At 41.6% G+C, this 20949-nt stretch overlaps 1 protein-coding gene across 6 annotated transcripts in view; it reads left to right on the top strand.

Annotated features, from left to right (window-relative positions):
- Positions 1 to 20949, top strand: part of znf385d (zinc finger protein 385D) — a 353987-nt gene that overhangs the window by 13237 nt on the left and 319801 nt on the right. For 4 of the 6 annotated variants that reach the window (XR_013933090.1, XM_080427115.1, XM_080427116.1 and 1 more), the window contains exons 3-4: positions 13254 to 13361; positions 13656 to 13748. Coding sequence is in view for 5 of the 6 variants with exons in the window: in XM_080427115.1 (XP_080283241.1) it covers positions 13254 to 13361; positions 13656 to 13748 (201 nt within the window). In the remaining variant the exon portion in view is untranslated. The remainder of the gene's footprint in view (positions 1 to 13253; positions 13362 to 13655; positions 13749 to 20949) is intronic. The other 2 variants (XM_080427118.1, XM_080427119.1) reach the window with 1 other exon arrangement.

The raw sequence follows: 20949 nt of genomic DNA on the forward strand, positions 1-20949 counted from the left end.
TTCATACAGAATGTCATTTAGTGGAGGCCATGCCCACCATGGTCATGTGACCTTGCCCACTCCCCAGCTCCCCTGTATTGAATTTCACCCATTCTCATCTGGTCACCATACCCACGCCGCAGGAACAACACATATGCATTTGTAAATGTGTATGGAGTTCTCCTTCTAAGACATTCAGCAAGTTTCTGAGTCTTCCCTCAGTCTTTCCATGTCTGCCACCGCAGGTAGAGGCATTCATCCATCTGTCTGTAGGCTACATCTATTTTGGTGTGCATGTGTGTCTGTGCGTGAGGTTTGGGCCCGTACTGTACCATGTTTCAGCACTTAACCAAACCCAGCTGGGAGTTATGAGAGCTATGGCAGTTTGCACCTGCAACACACCATTGTTCCCATAATGAAAAGCACAGGGTCCCGGAGGGAGAATTTAGCAGTGTCTTTTTTTGCACGGAGACAAGGTTGATCTGGGGGATTTACGAGAGTGTCAGACTCCCAAGACTACATCATGGTTTAGATGGCCGCCCTGGGGCCCTCACAGCGGCGTGCCTTTGGTGCGAGGTCTTTGGACCCACCCTGTGCCTATAGCCCTGTTATTCTCCCTCTCTTCCGCAGCGATACTTTCCCTCTGCAGAGCTTGTAAAGGTTTATGATATGTATTTTCTCTCTCGTGAGCTATGTCTACGTTTTGATCCATGTGCACTCGTAAAAGTGTCCGATGCATGCTCGGAAGACCCCAAACAACAACCCAGAACTTATAGTACACGGTAAACTCCTCAGCGTTAATTTGACACTGAGAGAATGTGAAAATGCCCCCAAGTGGACATTTTTACACTCAAAAAGTTAAATTGACACTGAGTATTTTACTGTGCAATAATTCAAGAAGTAAAGCACTCGGCAAGCAGTCTGTGGTTAAACTGCATTTTTAAAAAGCAGGTCTGTGACTAAGAGGTCAGTGGTCTGACTCCCCAGGCAGCTCAGGAAATATGAGGAAAATCCGTGCGGTTAACGTGAATGAGAAAAGACGTGTGCTCCCCTACGCCCTGCTTTCAGCGCCTTTGAGCAGGCACTTAATTAGACATTTGTACCAGTAGAAGAATGTTGGTTGGTTGTTTTGTTGCAGTAAACAAAAGTCAATTGTCTTATGATAGATTCATCGTTGAAATAGGGCACAGCTGAAGAAGGCCATGGATGGTCGGCTGTCCTTACCTATTAATGAGATAGGGAGGTGCATGCCTTACAGCCTTAACCCTGAGAGTGCAAAAATGCCCCCTTGCAGGGTTAAATCATACTTAAGTCACTACTCAGGATTTTGCTATGTGTGAGGTAAGTTGCATGGACAGGAGTGCCCTCCTTCATCAAAGCTGCAATCCATAACGTTTATGCCCACCTGGGATTCGAACCCTGGTCCCACACGCAAACACTGACATTTCTACTGTTGAGCTACAGTATATATAACTTTTAATTGAATTTTGACATTCATGACATCCAATCCTACCACAGGATTAAATAGATAGAGCAGTTAGACAAACTACAGCCACCGCAGTTTTGTTAGTTATTTTGAAGCTGTTAACATATACTCTACCATGATACACATTGGTCAAAATAATGTTATATTCACAAAAACATTGATGTTTGCAGGTGGTTTCATGCATTTGTCTGTTCAGGTGTATTGATCTAGATTCTAGGGAATCCAATAGGTGGTCATGGTCCTCTGGTCTCTCTCTCATTACCGTCATATCAGCCTGGGGAAAAATTATAGGAAGATAAATCATGTAATCTCAGTTTTCATCGAACCTCGTCATGAGTGAGGCACTCCCCCTCTTTTCTGCGGGTGATGCTGGAGAGCACTTTGATAGAATGATGGATTAGAGAATGCCCTGTGAGGGAATTTTGCAAAAATACTATTGAGCGGCAGCCACTTGAGCTTCAGCGCGCTGACGGATAGTGATTTATATGCGAAAACACTTTTCAGTGTACTGACATTACACTGTTCCAAGCCTTGTTATGACATAATGCATTCCAAAGTGCTGTAGATGGATCCACTTAAACACCAAACTCACAAAATGCATTCACGCTTTGTGCATATGCACTTCATCAAAAACAATATATTCTAGATCCATCCATATCATCTATTTTCTGCATCCATTGCAGGCTTGTGTTTCATTTTAAATAGCCTCTATGGTAATATTAGGTCCAAAACCATTGCCGCAAAGCAGCTTACTTTTGGACAGTCAGAAAACTGCAATAATGCCACAGGCCAGAATGGCTTGTACTGACATGGAAGGGCCAGGTACACTAAGCTGTTACATTTCTTTCATCTCAGCAGGGCTGGGGGCAGAGATTGAGCCTGCCTCTGGGAAGCATGCTGTTCAATATTTATTGCTAATTTATTCATCCATTTATATTCTATATTCTGCATTATAGCATTTTCTTTTATTTGGCCGCAACACACACACACACACACACACACACACACACACACACACACACACACACACACACACACACACACACACACACACACACACACACACACACACACACACACACACACACACACACACACACACACACACACACACACAGCAACATTTTCCAAAGAACAATGAGAACATTTAGTGACTACAATAATATCTGAAAAGCAATGTCTGCCAGAGGGAGAAAAGAGCAGAGGGTAAAAGGGTGTGTGGTAAAATTAGATGTTCAACAGAGACAGAGAGAGAAGCAGAGAAACCCTCATGGAATTCGTGTGCACAACGGCAGAGGTCTTACATGCCCCTCTTGGTCAACAGGACACTGGAGAGGGTGAGCTCAAGTACCTCGGTGTGCACATCATTGAGGACCTGACTTGGACAATGCACACAGAGACTGTGGCAAAGACGTCCAGACCGATACATACTGTATATCACCTCAGGCAGTTGAGGAAGTTCAAGGTCTCTCTGAGAAGGTCCTGAAATCCTTCTACTCTGCTACCACCCAGAGCATCCTGACAGGGGCAATCACTGTCTGGTATGGGACTAGCTCTTCCCAGGGTCTGTCTGAGGAAGGTGATACAGTCGGCCGATTACGCCATGGGGAGCTCCCTCCCATCCCTGCAGGATGCATTATACTGAACTATCGCCGAAAAGCACCGAAATTTAGAAGCAGCGGCTGCTGAAAGAGCGCTAAAACAGTGAAACGCGCCACTGACAAAACGGGTCGTAGCACTGGGCACCCCGAAGGGTTAATCCGGCCCTGCCCAAGGGTCCTTGAGGGGGTTCCAGAAAAATGTATCAATATAGCATCAAACTCTGTTTATCCTTTTTACAATGTACATATAAACCTATAAACTGTACATATGCTATTTGAAAATAGCCGATCTACGAGCTGTGAAAAATCTAAAACACAATTCATGTATGTGGGTCCCTGTCACAAAATATTTTCAGATGGGGGTTTGCAATCATATACTTATTAATTTGGGGGTCCTTGACATGAAAAGGTTTGAGTACGGCACATTCTATAAATCCTGACCCCCGCCCCCACACACACACCCACACACACACACAGACACACGCACTTTATGTTTTATCTTAATTCTTTGCTTGTCTGTCTGTCTGTCTGTCTGTCTGTCTGTCTGTCTGTCTGTCTGGTCTTCCAAAATGTTCTAGTGCAAACCGAGCTTATCGTGCAAACCGCAGCTTATCCTTTACGTGTGTGTTGTTTTATATTCACCAAGACTAGCCAAACTCATGCAGAATGAAAATAAGACCAAATGGAAAGAAAAACAACAGCTTTTATTGAGTAGAATATTATTAATGCAACCATTATGGCAGTGTTGCCATTATGGCATGCATTACAGTAATAATTTCTCTGCCTGCTTTGTTTGACGTATCGTTTTAAAAATGGAAGTGCCTAAACTGGAGCGGAGCCCTTTTTAAGTAAGTGTGAGGTACATACTTGGTAGACTATTATTTTGGAACTCTCTGCCTGAAGTAAAGGAGATAAACAAGTAGCATTGAGTGGAAACAGACATTTCCAAATTGGCTTTTAGAGGCTTAACATTTGAGGAGGATCAAATAGGTCTTTAGTAACTCATATAGTCATTAGAATATGAAATGGAATAAAAAATGAATGGAGAGCTCATGAATTTCATTCAAAGCACAACCAATGTGAATTTTCCTATTCAATGAAGCGCTGAACAATGGAATCTTTTTTTCTCACTCTCCTTATCTCTCTCTCTCTCTCTCTCACTCTCGTGCTTTTTCTCTCTCTTTCTCACTTTCTCTCTGTCGCCCTCTGAGTAATTGCAACCATTATGCGGCACATAATTGCATGGTTTTGAATCTAATTTCCAAATCCATACAGCATCAACTATTCAGTAGAACCGCAGATATTGCAGTCAGGCATTGTAGCATTACATTGCACCTGTTCCCGTCCAATGACATCAGTTCCAGGTTGGTTGAGGGTTATTTTCTCTGTGTCACTACATTTCTTTAGTCACACCTTTTTCCAAATCAGCTTATTATCAGCTTATATCAGGCCTCCTGCCTCCCATGTGTGTTTTTTAATGAACACCTGAGGAGCCTTTTGTATCTCATTATGAGCCCTCTTTGATTTGACTTGCTAATTTCTTTTGTTGTTCATGTGCTAACAATCTAACGGTGGCGACGGTGGCTGGTGATAACTAAGTGACTGGGTCGGCCGGCGCTGGTAATTGGGAGACACATAGGAGGAGGGATTGCTTTTGACAGGTCATTCATTCCACTTTAGTTAATGGTAAGCAAGGCTGGCGGCCATGAATGGAACATTCAGGCCTCACCACTGGAGCCTTCCCATGTCCAGTCATTTTCTTGTTCCATTTTTCTCTCATTCTCGCTCTCTCATTGCCTTCAGCTCTCTCTGCCTCTCTCTTTTTAATACTCTCACACACAAGCACATAACCGGCTGGCAGTGTGTATTGTGGATACAGGTTATAAATAGAATATGCTACTCAGTCACATGTCATATATCAAATGGTGTCTGAACATGGCATGCAGTATATCATGTAGCAATATTGTATGTACATTATCAACTGTACTCCCTACTTTGATTGAATGCTACTCGGTCTGGGTTATAGGCTAACTCTTATTGCATGTCATGTTTGCACACTATCCTTTTGCCCTCAATGTTGGGTCTTTTCGTCCCCTTACACTTATAACATGTGTTACTATAAAATGCAAAGAATAATTACACTCTGAGGTCATTTAGTCACGATTGCGTCAGTAATAGTACACTATATAGTGTAACTATAGGGTACATGCCTGACTGCATTTAGCACTTTTTCTAGTTGTCCGGCCACTCAAATACAATGGACTTCACATTCACCCATTCACACACACCACGACATCGGAACACCATTACACATTATGTGCCAGCTGGTACATTGTCACCGACTGCAACAGTGCAATTGTGACACATTCTTGTACATTTAGAATACTAGGCCTAATAATATGATAACCTCCACATTTGTAGCATGCAGGAAGCATTGTCAAAAGCAGCCAGGCCAGCTCTTAAATGAAAATGATAAGAATAACTAATCAACGGTTATTGAGCCTGAGCCTTTATCACACACATCTGACATATTAGGCCTAGTAAAATAAACCAGATAGCGTTGCACACACTGTTTTTCCTCTCCTTATCAGTCCTTTGCAGTAAAAGTCACCCAAACCACGGTTTCTCATCACTGTCTTGTACTGTCTGTCACTTCACTATCTGCCCGTGCCCAGTCACAACAGGCCCACTGCTGCTACACTGAACTTTGAGACGGACAGACCTTCTGTAAGCTGTCAGATAGCATCCGTTAAATGGCCTGGTTACTCTCTCTCTCTCTCTCTCTCCCGCTGCCGTATAGCTACGGCCCGACCACCGTCTGACAGAAGCACATCAGTATAAATCAAACAGCGGCCAGACAAATGAAAGGAGGCAAGCACCCTCAGATGAGGGGAATAGTGAAAACCTACTCTGTATGCCACTGCAGGAATTTCAAATGTGTTTGCGTGAATTTGCATGAAGATCCTGCCGTGAGCTCTGTGTGTGGCTCTCTGTGTATGGCTCTCTCTCTCTCTGTGTGTGTGTGTGTGTGTGTGTGTGTGTGTGTGTGTGTGTGTGTGTGTGTGTGTGTGTGTGTGTGTGTGTGTGTGTGTGTGTGTGTGTGTGTGTGTGTGTGTGTGTGTGTGTGTGTGTGTGTGTGTGTGGGCGCGCGTGCGTGCTGTGCATGAACATTTGTGTTACATTGTGTTCGTAGCAGGCACGGCCCATGTGGAGTACCGAGCGCGGTGGGGGGCTGATGGGAGTAGAACACAGGGGAATAATGTACCCGTGGCACTGAAGCTGCACTGCACACAAGGTCTAATACTGTACACATCAGCTTTCAGTGCCGTGAGGGATTGAAATGCTATATGATTTCTTCAAAAGCTGCATGGAAAGTTGATACAGTGGATGAAAATAGATACAGTACATGTAGTCATACCGCTATGGCATTGTTGGTAATTGAAACCTCCTGCCAAGAAAAACAGTGTAATATATCCCATTTTTCATTCTTTGATAATTTATATTGCCATGAATAATAAATAATGTTGTGTTATTTTTTTTCTTTTCTTTTTTCCCCCTCAACACATCATTTCATGTGGTGTCATCTTTACGTTCTACTGTACCTTCATTTAAAATCATGAATCTGTGCGCTGGTCTCTGTGAAATAGCGTGTTTCTACCCTAGTACATGTTTCAAGTAAGAGGTCATCCGCACATTTTTTTTTTCTTTTCTTTTTCTTTTTGCACGGCCCAGATGTTTTTAACTGGTGTTGTCTTTCCAGAACCCCGGCCCTGGTTTCCCAGCAGGCTGAACTGTGTCCGTGTCTGTGCTGTAGTGTTTCCTCTGCCAGGGCATCATGCCAGCCCCATGTGTCATCTTCCACTGACTCCCAAAAACCTGAGATTTATGATTAGAGATTTATAATGGAAGGCAGTTACATAAGATCCTCTTTTTCTTCCACTGCAGCATGAAAGCATGGCCAGTGTGTCAACAGGTAGCTTGTACTGAGGTGGTGTAGACTTTAGAATGGTTTCAGATCTATACATCCTTTAAAGAAGCCCAGTTACTGTAATTCCTGGCTTCGTACATCTCTCCCATTACTCTTATTTTTCTTCCCTCTATAGCTGCAACTAGCTATTATATTCTGTCAATTAGTTTTCAATTAATCAAATAATCAAGAAGTACGTTTTCTGATCAAATGTTTAATTTATATCAACCAATCAACAGAAAAAGGCAAAATGTATAATAATATATATAATATAAATCGATTAGTCCCATTAACTATTGGACATCACAGTCCATTTAGATCAGATTGACTTGTGTCTGTGTATTGGGCCTTCCCTCCCCCTTGCAGGCGAAGTTGATGTGACGAGCAACTGAAAAGTTTAGTTTCTCCAGAAGACCTTTGTTTCAGCCTGATCAGAGCCCCCATTGGCTTCCGTTATAAAGTTATTTCTGAGGCCTACTGGCAGTGTACGCAGTAAATATAGCGCTCGTAAAAATGTATCTTGAAACAATTATAATCGATTCAATTGATTAGTTCGATTAACTGTTTCAGTCCTAGTTTCCTCTATACAAATGCCACCGATCTCATTGACTGTACAGTTTAAATATCCTGATAGCGTCTTGATATTGAATGTTTAATTCCTATTCAGGCCATAACTTGACCCTTGTATGTTGTAATTTAGCAATCCTCTGTTGTCATCCTTAAAAGCTGTCCTCTTTTAAGGTGGTAACTATAGTCATTCAGTTAAATGACTCTGTAAGCAAGCAGTGAGCTCAGAGAACACAATGACACCAAGGCAGTATCACATGGCATGTTGAACCATGTTCTGACGTTTATTAGGCACCTACAGAAAATATATACGGTGCATTTGCACAAGCCACATTACGTGGCCGGAAGAGTGAGTCATCATGTCTCATATAATGCTGCCCTGTAAGCAAGACAGGGCAGGAACAGACAGATGTGGTACAAACTATTCTGGGCATACAGTTATGTGATATGGAGAAGCACCTATGCAAACACGTTATGTATATGATTACACAACTTAAGAGTATAGTTATAAGATTATATACAGATTCTGGTAAGTGGGTCAAGCATTGTGCATATTACAACACTTAACACGGGAACATTCCACTTTGGATAAGGTCCTATAGTCTGGTGCTAAACATGTAGTGTAACCGGAGAAAGAGCATGCATGCAATTCTAACATGACCAATGCATGACTGATATGGCATAACATAACCCCTTGGTTTAAACCTGCTCCTTAGTTGGGTTAATTGAGTCCTCATGTGTTGGACATGTGGACACTCCTCTCTTGTGGTGGTGGAGTGGCAGTGGCTCATGGGGTTCATCCGCTGCCTTGGGACCGGAAGTTTCCCGGTTTAGTGTCCTCCTGGTTTAGTGTCCAAGTGTCCTTGAGCAAGACACTGAAATACTAGTCTGGTTCCAGACGAATCTGCCATTGCAAAAAAAAAGAAATCCTCGGCCCAGTGATATTGTCTGGCCACGCTAGGCTACTAAAATACCCCTAACTGCTCCCGACGAGAAGGTTGGTGCCTTACGTGGTTACCTCCGCCGTTGGTGGGTGAATGTAATGCAGAATACACATCGTAAAGGGCTTCGGAAAAAGGCTCTAAATGTGCCATTTACCATTTGTGGTCATGTGGTATTTTAGAGTGTTTGGGGGTTTGTGATTCAAGCCAGGTTGAAGGTAAAGTGCTATCAGACTGCTGGCACTGACCTTTATAGAAACGTTACACGTAAACAAAAAATCTTTGCCAGGTGTTTCAACCGTATTTCAAAAGGGTGATGACAGCTACACCATCATTGGGCAGTTAGTATAGACATGGTGTCTCAACAGCTGTTCTTCCACATGGGAGGCAGGCTACCTCCCACTGTGGACATGAGGAAATCTGTTTTGCTATTATTCACTTCATTTACACAATAGAAATTATATTCATCAACACAATAGGACACAAGTTAATGGACTCTCATGAGCAATGTATGAGATCAGTACAGTGGTTAGATTTAATTGAATAATACTATACTGTAGTACAAAGAGAGTGATTGTTGTACTTGATTTGTTTAACAGGTTATCGGCCGAACAAGGTTTACAATATCTTCTTCCTAACAGAAGATAAATACATTCAGAGTGTTACTGATTTGGGTCAAATTAATATTCAGGATTTTGCAGTTAATATTTTGTAGGTTGTGTTCATTCACTGTTTTCTCACAAAGGCCTATAATACTTTGTTGAAGCTTGCAATGGTTGTCATTTTTTTATTGTGATAATTTCATCAGAGTTTGGCGGGTTTGTGATTCAAGCCAGGTTGTGGTAAAAGTGCTCCATGAGACTGCTAGTGGCAATGATCTTTATAGAAACTTCACAAAACATCTTTGACAGGTTTCACAGCGCTCATGTTAGTGATGTTCTCAAGCTTTGGAACTAAATTCCCCTTCCCACATGCACTGAAAGCCACCAATCCAATGGCACTGTTCCATATTGGCATAATGTGGGAACAGGAGCCAGTGTCAATTTCCCTAAAATGGCATTCCATACATTTCTCCACTCCCGACCTAGTATCATTTACATAAAGTTTCACCCCCCACCGCTTTTAGTGGGAATGAAAGTGTCAGATTTCTGTAACTTATGGCCTTGCTTATGTGGCAACGTAGACGAAGTGGCTATTTAAATCGTGCGACCTGTGAGCACAGTATTCATTTTTGGCAAGGAGGATTTGGCAAACAGTAAGCAAAACAGATGATGTCTAGGAAAATGTCTAGGAATTGGAAAGATTCCAAAATAATAATACAATCTACCGCCTCATACATTATGTAATACCTTGTATTGCCTAGTCTTGCGGGCTATTAGACAGCATGCGTGAGCCATCCCACAATGGCTGTGGGAACAGACACCATGCAGAACTACATGACTATCCATTGGCTTTGCTGGATATTTTTTATGGATGAATGAATGAATGAGTGAATTAATGAATTATTTAATTCATGGTTTATTTAGGTTATACAATATGAATGACAACACTACAAATTATGTGGATGTAAACAGATTCTACATGATACAGCAAGCTTTCATTAGTCAATTTCACAAAGAAAAGTTCCCAAAATCAGTGACTGAAAAAGGAACAGGCTGGAGGCTTATTATTGCCTACTGTATATCCTATGCAATCCATAAAATACCCCAAATATCAGCAGTATTTAAAAAAACTAAAGAGAACCAACGAAAAGCAATTTACTTTAAGTTATAATTCTTAATTGTCTCCGGCGGCCGGCCGTCCGTCGGTCCGTCTGTGAACAGCTAATCTCCGGCACCGTTGGCCCGATCGCAGCGAAACTGTGCACACACACTCCCTGGATGCCAGAGCAGAACCTCTCCCCCGAATTGTTCAGATCGGCCTGTTATAGCGCCACCAGGAGGCCGATTTTTGCACAAATATTTTTTTAATATAATCGTCGGTGTCCGGGACGAACCAGCTAACTCCATTTTCAGCTTTTTTTTTATTTTTTCATAAATCAACGCTATTGAACACCCTTTACGTCTGTGTAAAAAATCTAAACATTTGAACCAATTAGAAGTATTAAAAAGTGCCTCTGACGAAACCTCCCAACTCCATTGGATCCTCAAACTGTCCGTCAAAAACAAACAACTCCCCCTCTCTACTCTACTGCAGCCTTTTCACAACACAGAACAGAGCGCGCTGCGCAGTGAACGAGGAGGAGTATCACGTAAACAAACTCCCCGTAGTCTGTTAAAACTATGCAGTGTACCTGTTTATCAAACTTAGCACTGACGCTAATGTTATGAAAACAAGTAATTATATTTCTAAAATCTATGAAGTGTTTAATGAAGAGAGCAATGTGACAAGAAGAAAGGAGTTGATAGCATTTCTGTCGCGACTCGCGCTAGTTCTACTGAAACTCCAATTCTGTGAACCCCTCTTTGCAAAAGTTATTGTAATATTTAAAGTCCTGTTTATTATTGTTGGCCTATATAAGTGTCATGAAGCATCAGGGCATTAATTCACACGTTGTTGTGATGCATTATGAGCTTGGAGATCCATTGTTAGCTTTTGGAAATTTGTACCCTTTTGAAACCTCTCCCTCAGCAGCAAGTGGAGCTATTGTTGTTTGGACACCTAACTCCATTTCAGCTTGATTTCTGCTCGTCTGAAACTACTATCTCCACTTGCGCTGGATTTGGGTAAAGTGGTGATAATATAATGACACATGCAAGGATCTGACGATATATAAAGTCACTATACCAACTTTGATGAGGCAGTATTGCTTTGTTTTAAAAAATATAAGGTTTTCTTCATTTCCTGAAAAACGTATATTTTGTTTTTTCGTTTCCTGAACAATGAGCGTTTTGGAGTTAGCAGGTTCGGGCTGGACAGCAGAGATATATTACTCCTACAGATTTTGTCCAAACATCACACAAATCGGTACACAATATCTCTATAGTCATTAAACCAAACAGGTCTTTCCGATTTTTCATATTTCATCCTGTTAACTGTGACTAAGATTGGCTTCCAAAGTTTGCAGTAGTGGTTAGTTTTGAACAAAATGCCTCAAATCATGAACACTGTGTGCAATTGCCGTGAAACTTTGCACGCACATTGCCACTTGGCCAAGGAAGAAATGCCACCCTACATTATGGTGGCGCTAACAGGCAAATTCGCGTTTTTACCTTTAACTGGACCGATTGGCGTGAAACTTTGCATGCACACTCCCTAGAGGCCAAGGAAAAACCTCTGCCCTGTATTTTTCACATCAGCCTTTTAAAGCGCCACAAGGAGGCCGATTCTTGCTAAACTTAATTTTTTATATTACTCCTACAGATTTTGTCCAAACACGCAAATCGGTACACGTTATCTCTATATTCATGTGATCAAGACGGATCTGTCCGATTCTTTAACATTGCTGGCCCACAATAACCTACCTGACCTGGTGGAGACCTGTGCTCCGAGGAACACTTTTTCTAGTTATTTTATACTTTCTTTTTTACAATGGCCCAAGTCATTAAATGCTACACTGAAAGATTCACTGTTGCTTTATTCTGTCTGCCTTCCTGCTGCATAATATTCTCTACACAATGCCTACACCTTTGCACCTTTGCCAGCCAAGCGGTCCCTACTGAATCTCTCTCTCTGTGAGGCAGATGGGTGTTTGTTCATTCCTAAGCTTCGTCATCAAACAGCTGGAGGTACATACCAAACAGACCATGAAGATGCAGCAATGCAGTAGAAACACTATTCCCAGGCACTCCTAAACAAGGAAGAGTATCGAATGCATGTAAAGAGAGTAGGCTATATGTGTGCAGTGCACTACAAAACAAAATCAATAAAAAAAACTCCAATGCACTCCAAAGGTAAAAATACTTATTTTCTTTATTCTCAGCCACTACCCCCGGCGATACGCATTGGGTTTGCTAAGAATTGGTGTAGCCAAAAGAATAAACTTAAACTTGTATGTCTGGAGATTGAGTTTGATAAGTTCTCTTCTGCAATGCTGTTTTTTTCCGAAACACGGAAAACACTTTTTTTTTTGCTTCTCCTACACAAATTTGGCACCACAGATGCCAAAACTGGAGCCATTTTGTCATGGCAGGACACAAGCAGCTTGCTTGTGTCCTGTCGGCTGCAACCCACGACTGACACAACCTTGGCAAATACAGTACCTGCCCTTTTCTAGTTTTAGCTGAGTGTGTCATTCATTTATTCAAAATCTCATAGTAATGTTATTTCTCATATGGATTGACTGTAATGATTTTATATTTAGATGCAGCTAGAGATAACTCATCCAAGACATAAAGCCTCGGATGAGTTATCTGACTACAAGTACAGTAAGTGTGCAACTCTGTGACGGATTTTGATTAGAACCATTATACTAACAACATTCAATTTCAACAATGACATTTCCCTGGAGCGAGTGTACAATGACCTAATTCACCATGTGTCCGCATTAGTGTCTCAGTGAGCGAGCACCTGTTGTAGCTAAAGATAGATGCCTGGTCGTCGTGCAGAGCTCAGGGCAAAGTGGCCTCTCTTAACAGCACAGAAAGGGATGGAAGAGTGAGGTTGATTTACAGGTTAGCCTTAGCACTGCATCTTAATTAGCTACTATATCCCCCCCCCCCCCCCACTTTCACCTGATCTCTAAACTCTCTGTCTCTCTCCCCATCCTTCAGATGGATCCAGTGCAGAAAGCTGTGCTGCATCACACACTTGGGGCCCCTCCTCCCACCAAGAGGAAGCACGTCTCATGCAGTGTATGCCAACTGAGGTTTAACTCACAGGTAAGTGACTGAAGATGAGCAAATATGGCGTTAACATATATTGATAAGCCGAAAAGTCATGTCAAGTGTATTTGTATAGCCCTGTAACTGTTACAGTCCCAAATGGCTTTTTAGACCCAACAAACAGCAGCCCCATGCCCTTAGAACCTAAATTGGTTGAGGAAAAGCCCTTGAAGATGGGAAACATAAAGGAAGACATTTCAATAAGGCTTATTTGTGTAAAAAAGTAAGTAAGTACGTAGAAGAGGCTTATTGTCAGTATCAGCTGAGAACATCTCCATTTTAATGCACTAGATCCCTGGATTGGTGGGGTCGAGCACCACACCTATCATCAGCTCCCAGTACTTACCTCTCTATATGCCACACCCAAGCTGTGCAACTCATACGGTGAGTTGACAATGCCCAGACACTTAATGTATAAACAACAGTTTTACATTACTTTTTCAGAATTGTATTTTATTTTACGTAATTGGTCTGTCTTTGGATCAGCTCTCAGATGCTGGCTTTGCCTCCACCAGCTTTGAGACTAAATACTGACCCCCCCCCCCCCTACATCCCAATCCCCCATCATTGCTGCTATGGTTTTCTTTACAGAAGGTCAGAATGTGTGTCCTGCCTGTACACATTCTTACTGTGGATGGTATTTTTCTTGTTCTTTTCATTTAATTAGAATCCAGTATTAGCTCTATCTTGTGTATATTGTATTGCTACTATTAGCACAGTCTTGCAGAACATTCCACTCTAACATTTGGCTGCTTTCACCTGTATGAGTCAGGGACAAATAAACCCTCTTGATTCTTAATTATTGATTCTAGAGACAGTACATTGAGGGCAGAGAAGCAACTAGAGCTGGAATTGAACCAGGTATATTGATTACGTGGTCAGAGCATCTGGTCAACTACCAGCACGCCCTCGGGAAGTTTGTAGGTTTTATTGCGCTTCCATTTGAGGTTACCATGGATACAAAGGTTCTAGGAGAAGGTTGATGATAGCTACGCCATCATCGGGCAGTTCAGTGTGATAATGTAAAAGGCATGTGTCTTAACTGTTGTTTCACAAGGGAGGGAGGGTACCTCCCATTGTGGGCATTGGGGGAATTTCATTGAATAGTATAGAAGCCATGTTCATCAGTACAAAGGGACACACACGAGTCAGTGGCCTCTCATGTGAAATGTTTTTAAATAGGAATGAGAATGGGATCAGTACAGTACAGTGGTTAGATTTCATTGGATATAGTTGGACAAAGAAAGTGATTGCTGAGTCTGTAGGAGTCAAGAGTTTTTGAGTGCATGATTTAAGAGGTTGCATTATCTTGTTCGTAACAAAAGATACACACATGTAAAGGAGGGATACGAGAGGGACAGCACTTTACATAAGATAAGGGAGGGAGTTTCAACCATGGGTGTGTCATGATACTACTGATACACTGTTGTTGTGCTTTTAAGTTCCTGCAAAAAACTACTCCAGAGTGTTAATTTAACTCTAACATTGTCAAAATGTTTAGTGTTAAATTAATACTCAGGATTTTGTGTTGGGTCTGTGTATTGCAGTCTATCCCAGGATAATCAGACATTATGTTTGTCTTGCCTGTCAGTAAATGTTGAGCGAGAAACGTCCCTGTGTTTATTTGACTCGGCGAGTGTACAAATTGACTCTTATGGGTCCATGTTTACACAGGTTGTACTGTGAATTCATCACATTGTCAAGCTAGCAATGTAGCATCAAAATGAAACTGGTTTGCTATGCAGAGCAGGGGTTTGGAATGGCCTGTTGTGATCAGCACAGCAGATCACTGGAGCAGGAAGCATTGGCTCTATTTACCAATACCAACCAGTGAGGGATCTGCCTTGTTGTATGCAGTGCAGATTAACTGCTGATCTCAGTACATAAACCTTCTGTACAAAGAGAGCAGAATCAGCAGATACCCCTTACAATAAAACATTATGTTGGCTAATTTTGGCAAACTGCTGGCCTGATCGGCACCAGATTTCTTGTGCACACTGCCAGCAGGACAAGCAAGTAAATCTAAAATATTTCTCACACGGACACACGCCGTTAGTTCATTTAACCTTCTATAGATATGTATTTGCAATGTTACATTTCTTTACACTCTTCATTATTCTATTATGCCTATATATTTAATTGTACAAATGTTTATTTTTTTATTTCACACTTGCTTTGGCAATGGGATTGTTCCATGCCAGTAAAGCTCATTTGAAAATAACTGAATTCATTTGGGAAAGAGAGGGGGGTAGAGTAAATTTAAAACCCACAAGGGCATGGAATGCAACCTGGCCTGTTATGCCTGGGTAATCCTGAAGTGATCAAACTGGGGACACACTTATCACGGTAAAGCCTTTTTACTTTAATGCACCTTGCTATAAAGTGAACAATGAACCAAAACACAAGCGATTGAAGCACAGTTAGAACAATCAGTGTACTAACAATGTGCTGCTGGTGGGTGGGCTGCATTTCCCAAAAATTCACAGTGTCTGTGTGAGAAAACTGTTCATTAGCAGGCTTGAACAATGGCAGGGGGGGCAAACACTTTTAAAGACTTGTGCAGTTTTATTTGGTGTGCTTTGGACTTTTATTGCATCACGTGACCTGGATTTATGTTTGGATAGCCCCTTCAAGGTCAGTCATTTTGTTTGAAGAAATGCTTTTTTTTCTTAACTTCAATGCCTGTCAGGCTAGGTGACTGATGGACAATGTCAGAGGGTGCACAACTCTTGTCCAGCCAGAACTATTCTTTCAACTTTCAACTTTCTCTGTGTTCTGGACCCCCCCCCCCCCCAATCCCATTATTACGGTGTGCCCACCCACAGAACAGCCATGAAACAAGTCAAACAACTCTTTGGTTGGTAACCACTTAGAAAGTGTTCCCACCCACTCATACCACACTGACAGTATTACAGTTTAAGAAATGGCAGCACAAAGCATTTCTACTCACCTGTCAGGCTGTGTGGACTTACTGGAACAATGGTGGTCAACAAGTACTTAAAATACCTGCTTTTCGCCTTCAACTTATCGTTCTTTCTTGGTGGAACCATTTTGCTTGGTTTACACATCAGCTGCAACCCTGCAGACTACCACAGCACTAAGCAACTTAACCCAGGAGTAAATCTTTTGATTTTCGTTGGAGCTGTCACTCTGGGTTTTGGCTTACTGGGTTGCTATGGAGCCCTCAAGGAGAGCAGCTGTCTGCTGTCCACCTTTTTTCTGGGTCTGCTGATAATGTTCATCATGCTGGTCGCAGTAGGAGCCCTGGGGTGGATATCAAGAAGTGAAGCGGCGCAGAATCTGGTGCAGGACGGCATGAAGAACCTGGTTCCTCTGAGCGAGCAGAAAATGGAAGTTCAGGAGTCATTCCAGAGGGTGGAGAGGGCTAGTCAATGCTGTGGGTTTTTCAAAGGACATTTGGATTGGGGTAACAGCTCTACAGTGGTGCCCCAATCTTGCGACTGCATTGACACCTCTAGGCAATGCACAGTGCTGGATGGACGTGAGATCTACTCAACGCCCTGCATGAAGTATGTTATGACATGGCTGGATAGAGTGTCAGACTCCCTAAAGGACACTGCCTTTGGCTTTGCCATCCTGATGTTCCTGGGCTTGGTTGTTTCCAAGGTCATGATTTGTCATATAAGGTCATCTAATGACCTTGATGGCCGATGCTTCAGAATCTAAAGCTATAGGTCATCAAGTTTCTAAATATAATATCTGTCTGTCTGTCTGTCAGACAAGTTGAACAGTTCAACTTTTTAGTTTTCATGTCATTGTGTCCAGTAATTTATTATTTATTTATTTTATTTTATTCTCCCCCATATTCTGCACACATTGCTGCTACCTGTCTTTATTTACCTGTACTATTGCCAACTTTAATTAATTGTTTTTATTACATCAAGAATGGATGATCACTATTATTATATTTTGTTGTTAAATTATAAAAGTTGTTGTTAGTCTGCAGAGCATACCATACCAACATTGCACAGCTTGAACCTGTATATTTATCGAATCTTGAAAATGTATTAGCAGTGCAATATATTGTCATGGAGATTTATAAAGTAGTAAACATTTTAAGAACAAACCAATGTATAATAATATTGCCTTTTAAGTTTCCCGCAGTCTGTGACTCCACCCTGCTTCTTGAGACTAGGCTGGCACCTGAACTTAAGTAATGCAAACGATGTGTATTGAGACTGTCTGTTCTCACCGTCTTCTCGTGTCATGTGTTAATGAAGAAGGTGTCAAATCTGACTATGAAAGTACCTTGAAGAATTTGTGTTACACCCCACCCTGAAGGGGTGGAGACTGGGAGAAGCCTATTTAAGTCTGTGCTGGCCATTGCTTCAATTGAGTCAGCTTGTATGTCCCATTGATGACGTGCACGTTGGCTCCACCGTATTAATACCTTTAAACTCTCTCATACTTTGGAAATTGAATTCTTGTCTGTCTCATCATTATTTAGACCCTCCAGAAAAATGCGTTCATGCGATAGCAGAATTTACCGCATAATCAGCAAAATGGCGCATAATTATGCGGGGGTAACGTTTTTTCAAAAAGGCCGCATCGCATCGCATAAAATGTGCATCGCATAATACGCACATCGCATCGCATAATATGAGATTCGCATCGCATATTTCGCAACTTTTAACATGTTTTGCATTTTTCGCAACTTTTCGCATGTCGCATATGCCGCATATTGCTGCATATTGCCGCATATTTCACAACTTTCTGCATATTTCGCAACTTCCCGCAATTTCACCGCATAAAATTGCAAAAAAACCCCGTATATTTCATCGCAAAATCAAGGATTTTAGCCTGCGTTTTTCTGGAGGGTCTAATTATTGTGTTATGAGTGCCCCATACAGATTCTGCCTTCACAATATTTATTTGTCAAATAAACATCTTGATAAAAACCTCTCTTATTTCTTAAGTAATCTTGAATTTTAAAACCAAGTAGCTAAAATTTGATTTGTATATGAAACAAGCTATCTTCAGTATTTTAAAAGTCCAATCCACATTTCTTTTCTTCCCAGATAATCAGAATTTATCTTACCGTTATTATTCATAGTACCTTACTGTCTCATTCTTTGTTTTATTATTATTATATATTTTTTTTACCGCTTTTTTACTTCGTTGTTTTGCCAATTCCTCCCCACACATTTCAGTGTTGCCACTGCTTTTGTATCCCCTGGGAGGATGTACTGTAGTGCCTCTGTCTCCTACTCCTCCAGTTCAACATTCCCTGCTGACAGGCACCGCCCCAGCCCATAGTTGTATGTGCAGTGACTAAGATCCCCCTTCCCGCCCGACTGCTCTCCCCCGAACATGGCCAATTGTGTGTTTTGATTCTCAGCCAAACCGGATGGCCCGCGGTGGATTAGACCATGGGTGGGTGATCATGCCAGTCTTGGAAAACGGCTGGTGTTACTGTTATCATGCACCCGAAAAGGGTTGCCCATCCCTACTTCTTTTCTTGGTTCAATCGATTTAATACTGCCCTGAGTTGATGTATTTTGTAGAATGAAAGTGAAGTGTTTTCACTTTATCATGAACTGCTCGCATCCCTCCTATTGTGTGTGTGTGTGTGTGTGTGTGTGTGTGTGTGTGTGTGTGTGTGTGTGTGTGTGTGTGTGTGTGTGTGTGTGTGTGTGTGTGTGTGTGTGTGTGTGTGTGTGTGTGTGTGTGTGTGTGTGTGTGTGTGTGTGTGTGTGTGTGTACCTATCTGGTGGTGGACAAAATGTTTTTATATGGGGTTTCCCGTACCCCATGATTGAGAAGCAATTTTTTGGGGCATACTTACATCTTGTATATTTAAACTAAAGTTTTGTATAAAATCTGTAATCCTAGACGCTATTGAAATATATATACAGATATCTATTACTATTACTATAATAACAAAATGCCAAATTTAGAGTTCCCAGACACTTTATTACAATTAATTAAACTTTCTCTTTGACAGTAATGAGATTGGGGTTTGTTTATGGTCTCATATTCCCCACACCATTACAGTTCACAACAAGGGTTAAAATGTAGAACATTTCAAGTGGTCTGCCATAAATACTTGTTATTTTTTATGTACTTGTAAAATGTTGTTGTAAAAATAGCAAAAAGGGTGACAGCACATTAGTTTTCAGTGTCATGACTTTGCTGGAAGGACTAGGCTCTCGTTTTACATGCAAGGCACTTACCTCACATTCCTATCGAGACAGACTTGAACATGTACTGTAGGGCAGGGGTCTTCAACGTTTTTCAGGCCAAGAACCTCTTAGTGGAGAGAGAAATGAAGCAGGGACCCCCACTACATATTATATATTCATATAAAACTTTTCTTATTGATCTCATAAATAGCTGCATAGACTTGTTTGACAGCACTATTATCATTGTTATGTAAATTAATGTTTTTTGTTCATCCAGCCACTTAAACCCTCAATACTTGGTCTGCACTTTTTTCCCTCTACACCACACGTTGTGAGCTTATAGATATTCAGCGTAGCTATAGTTCATGTAGACACGGAAGGCAGGAGGTTATGCTACATTCACTCTCCCCGGACCCCCCCCACACTCATTCGTTAACAAGCTAATTCATACGTACTCCCACAATCAGTATGTTCAACCTCACGTCATTCTCATTCGCTACAAACTAACTCACACGCGCCCTCATACCCATAGTGCATCTCAGGCGGTTCATTTAACCAGCCTTGTTCACTGTTCATTCTATGTGCTTAGCTGTTTCAGCTGGGTGTACATCTGTGGTTTTCAAATTCCCTCCCCAGCCTCCTCCCTGTGGCATGTACTTCATATTGTTAATAGGTTGATTCTGTGGATTGTACTGTGGTTCTATGGATTGTACAGGTTGATTCTGTGGGTTATACTGTGGTTCTATGGTTTATACTATGATGTGGTAAATTAATTATGCATTGAGGTTCAATGTTATGTTTATGTAAACTGTATTTTATGCTCTGCTCTGGGGGGTTTGTGATTTCAGATCTGTTGTCCAGCTTGCGCATCTGTAATATCACATGAGCAGAGTCACACCGCCAAATCTGAATGCAATATCATTGCAGTATGGTTAATATTGCTGTAAATGGTTATATATGCAATATGGTAAATGGTTAATAAATGGTATTGGTTATTCCTGAGCTGAAGTGTCTAAATTAACTGCTATTTTCAGTGAATGTTCCCCCCAGTTAAGGGATACTAGAGTTTAAGTGGTTAATGTAAAAAAATATTTTTGGCGGCCCCCTGTAGTAACTCTGAGGAGCCCTGGAACCCCTGTTTAAGACCCATGCTGTAGGACCTCATTGAGGGATACTACATGGCCATATTTACTGCTCCAGGGAGCAAATGTAAACATTGTTGCCAAGTCTGCTATTATAAGCGACTTTGGGCTTGTTTTCCTGTAAAGTCGCTTGTAAATATAGGAAGTTGTGGTGTAGTTGCCTATTTGGGCTTGCTTCAGTTTCACCACTTTACTGTATAAACCCATCGCATTGCGACACGTTGTGAGCTTGTAGATCTGATATTTTCAAAAATAATCTGGAATGTTTTTTAACACAAATCTTGTATGGGGGTCACTGGC

The sequence above is a fragment of the Gymnoscopelus braueri genome, assembly GCF_963280865.1.
Source record: "Gymnoscopelus braueri genome assembly, chromosome: 4".
NCBI lineage: Eukaryota > Metazoa > Chordata > Actinopteri > Myctophiformes > Myctophidae > Gymnoscopelus > Gymnoscopelus braueri.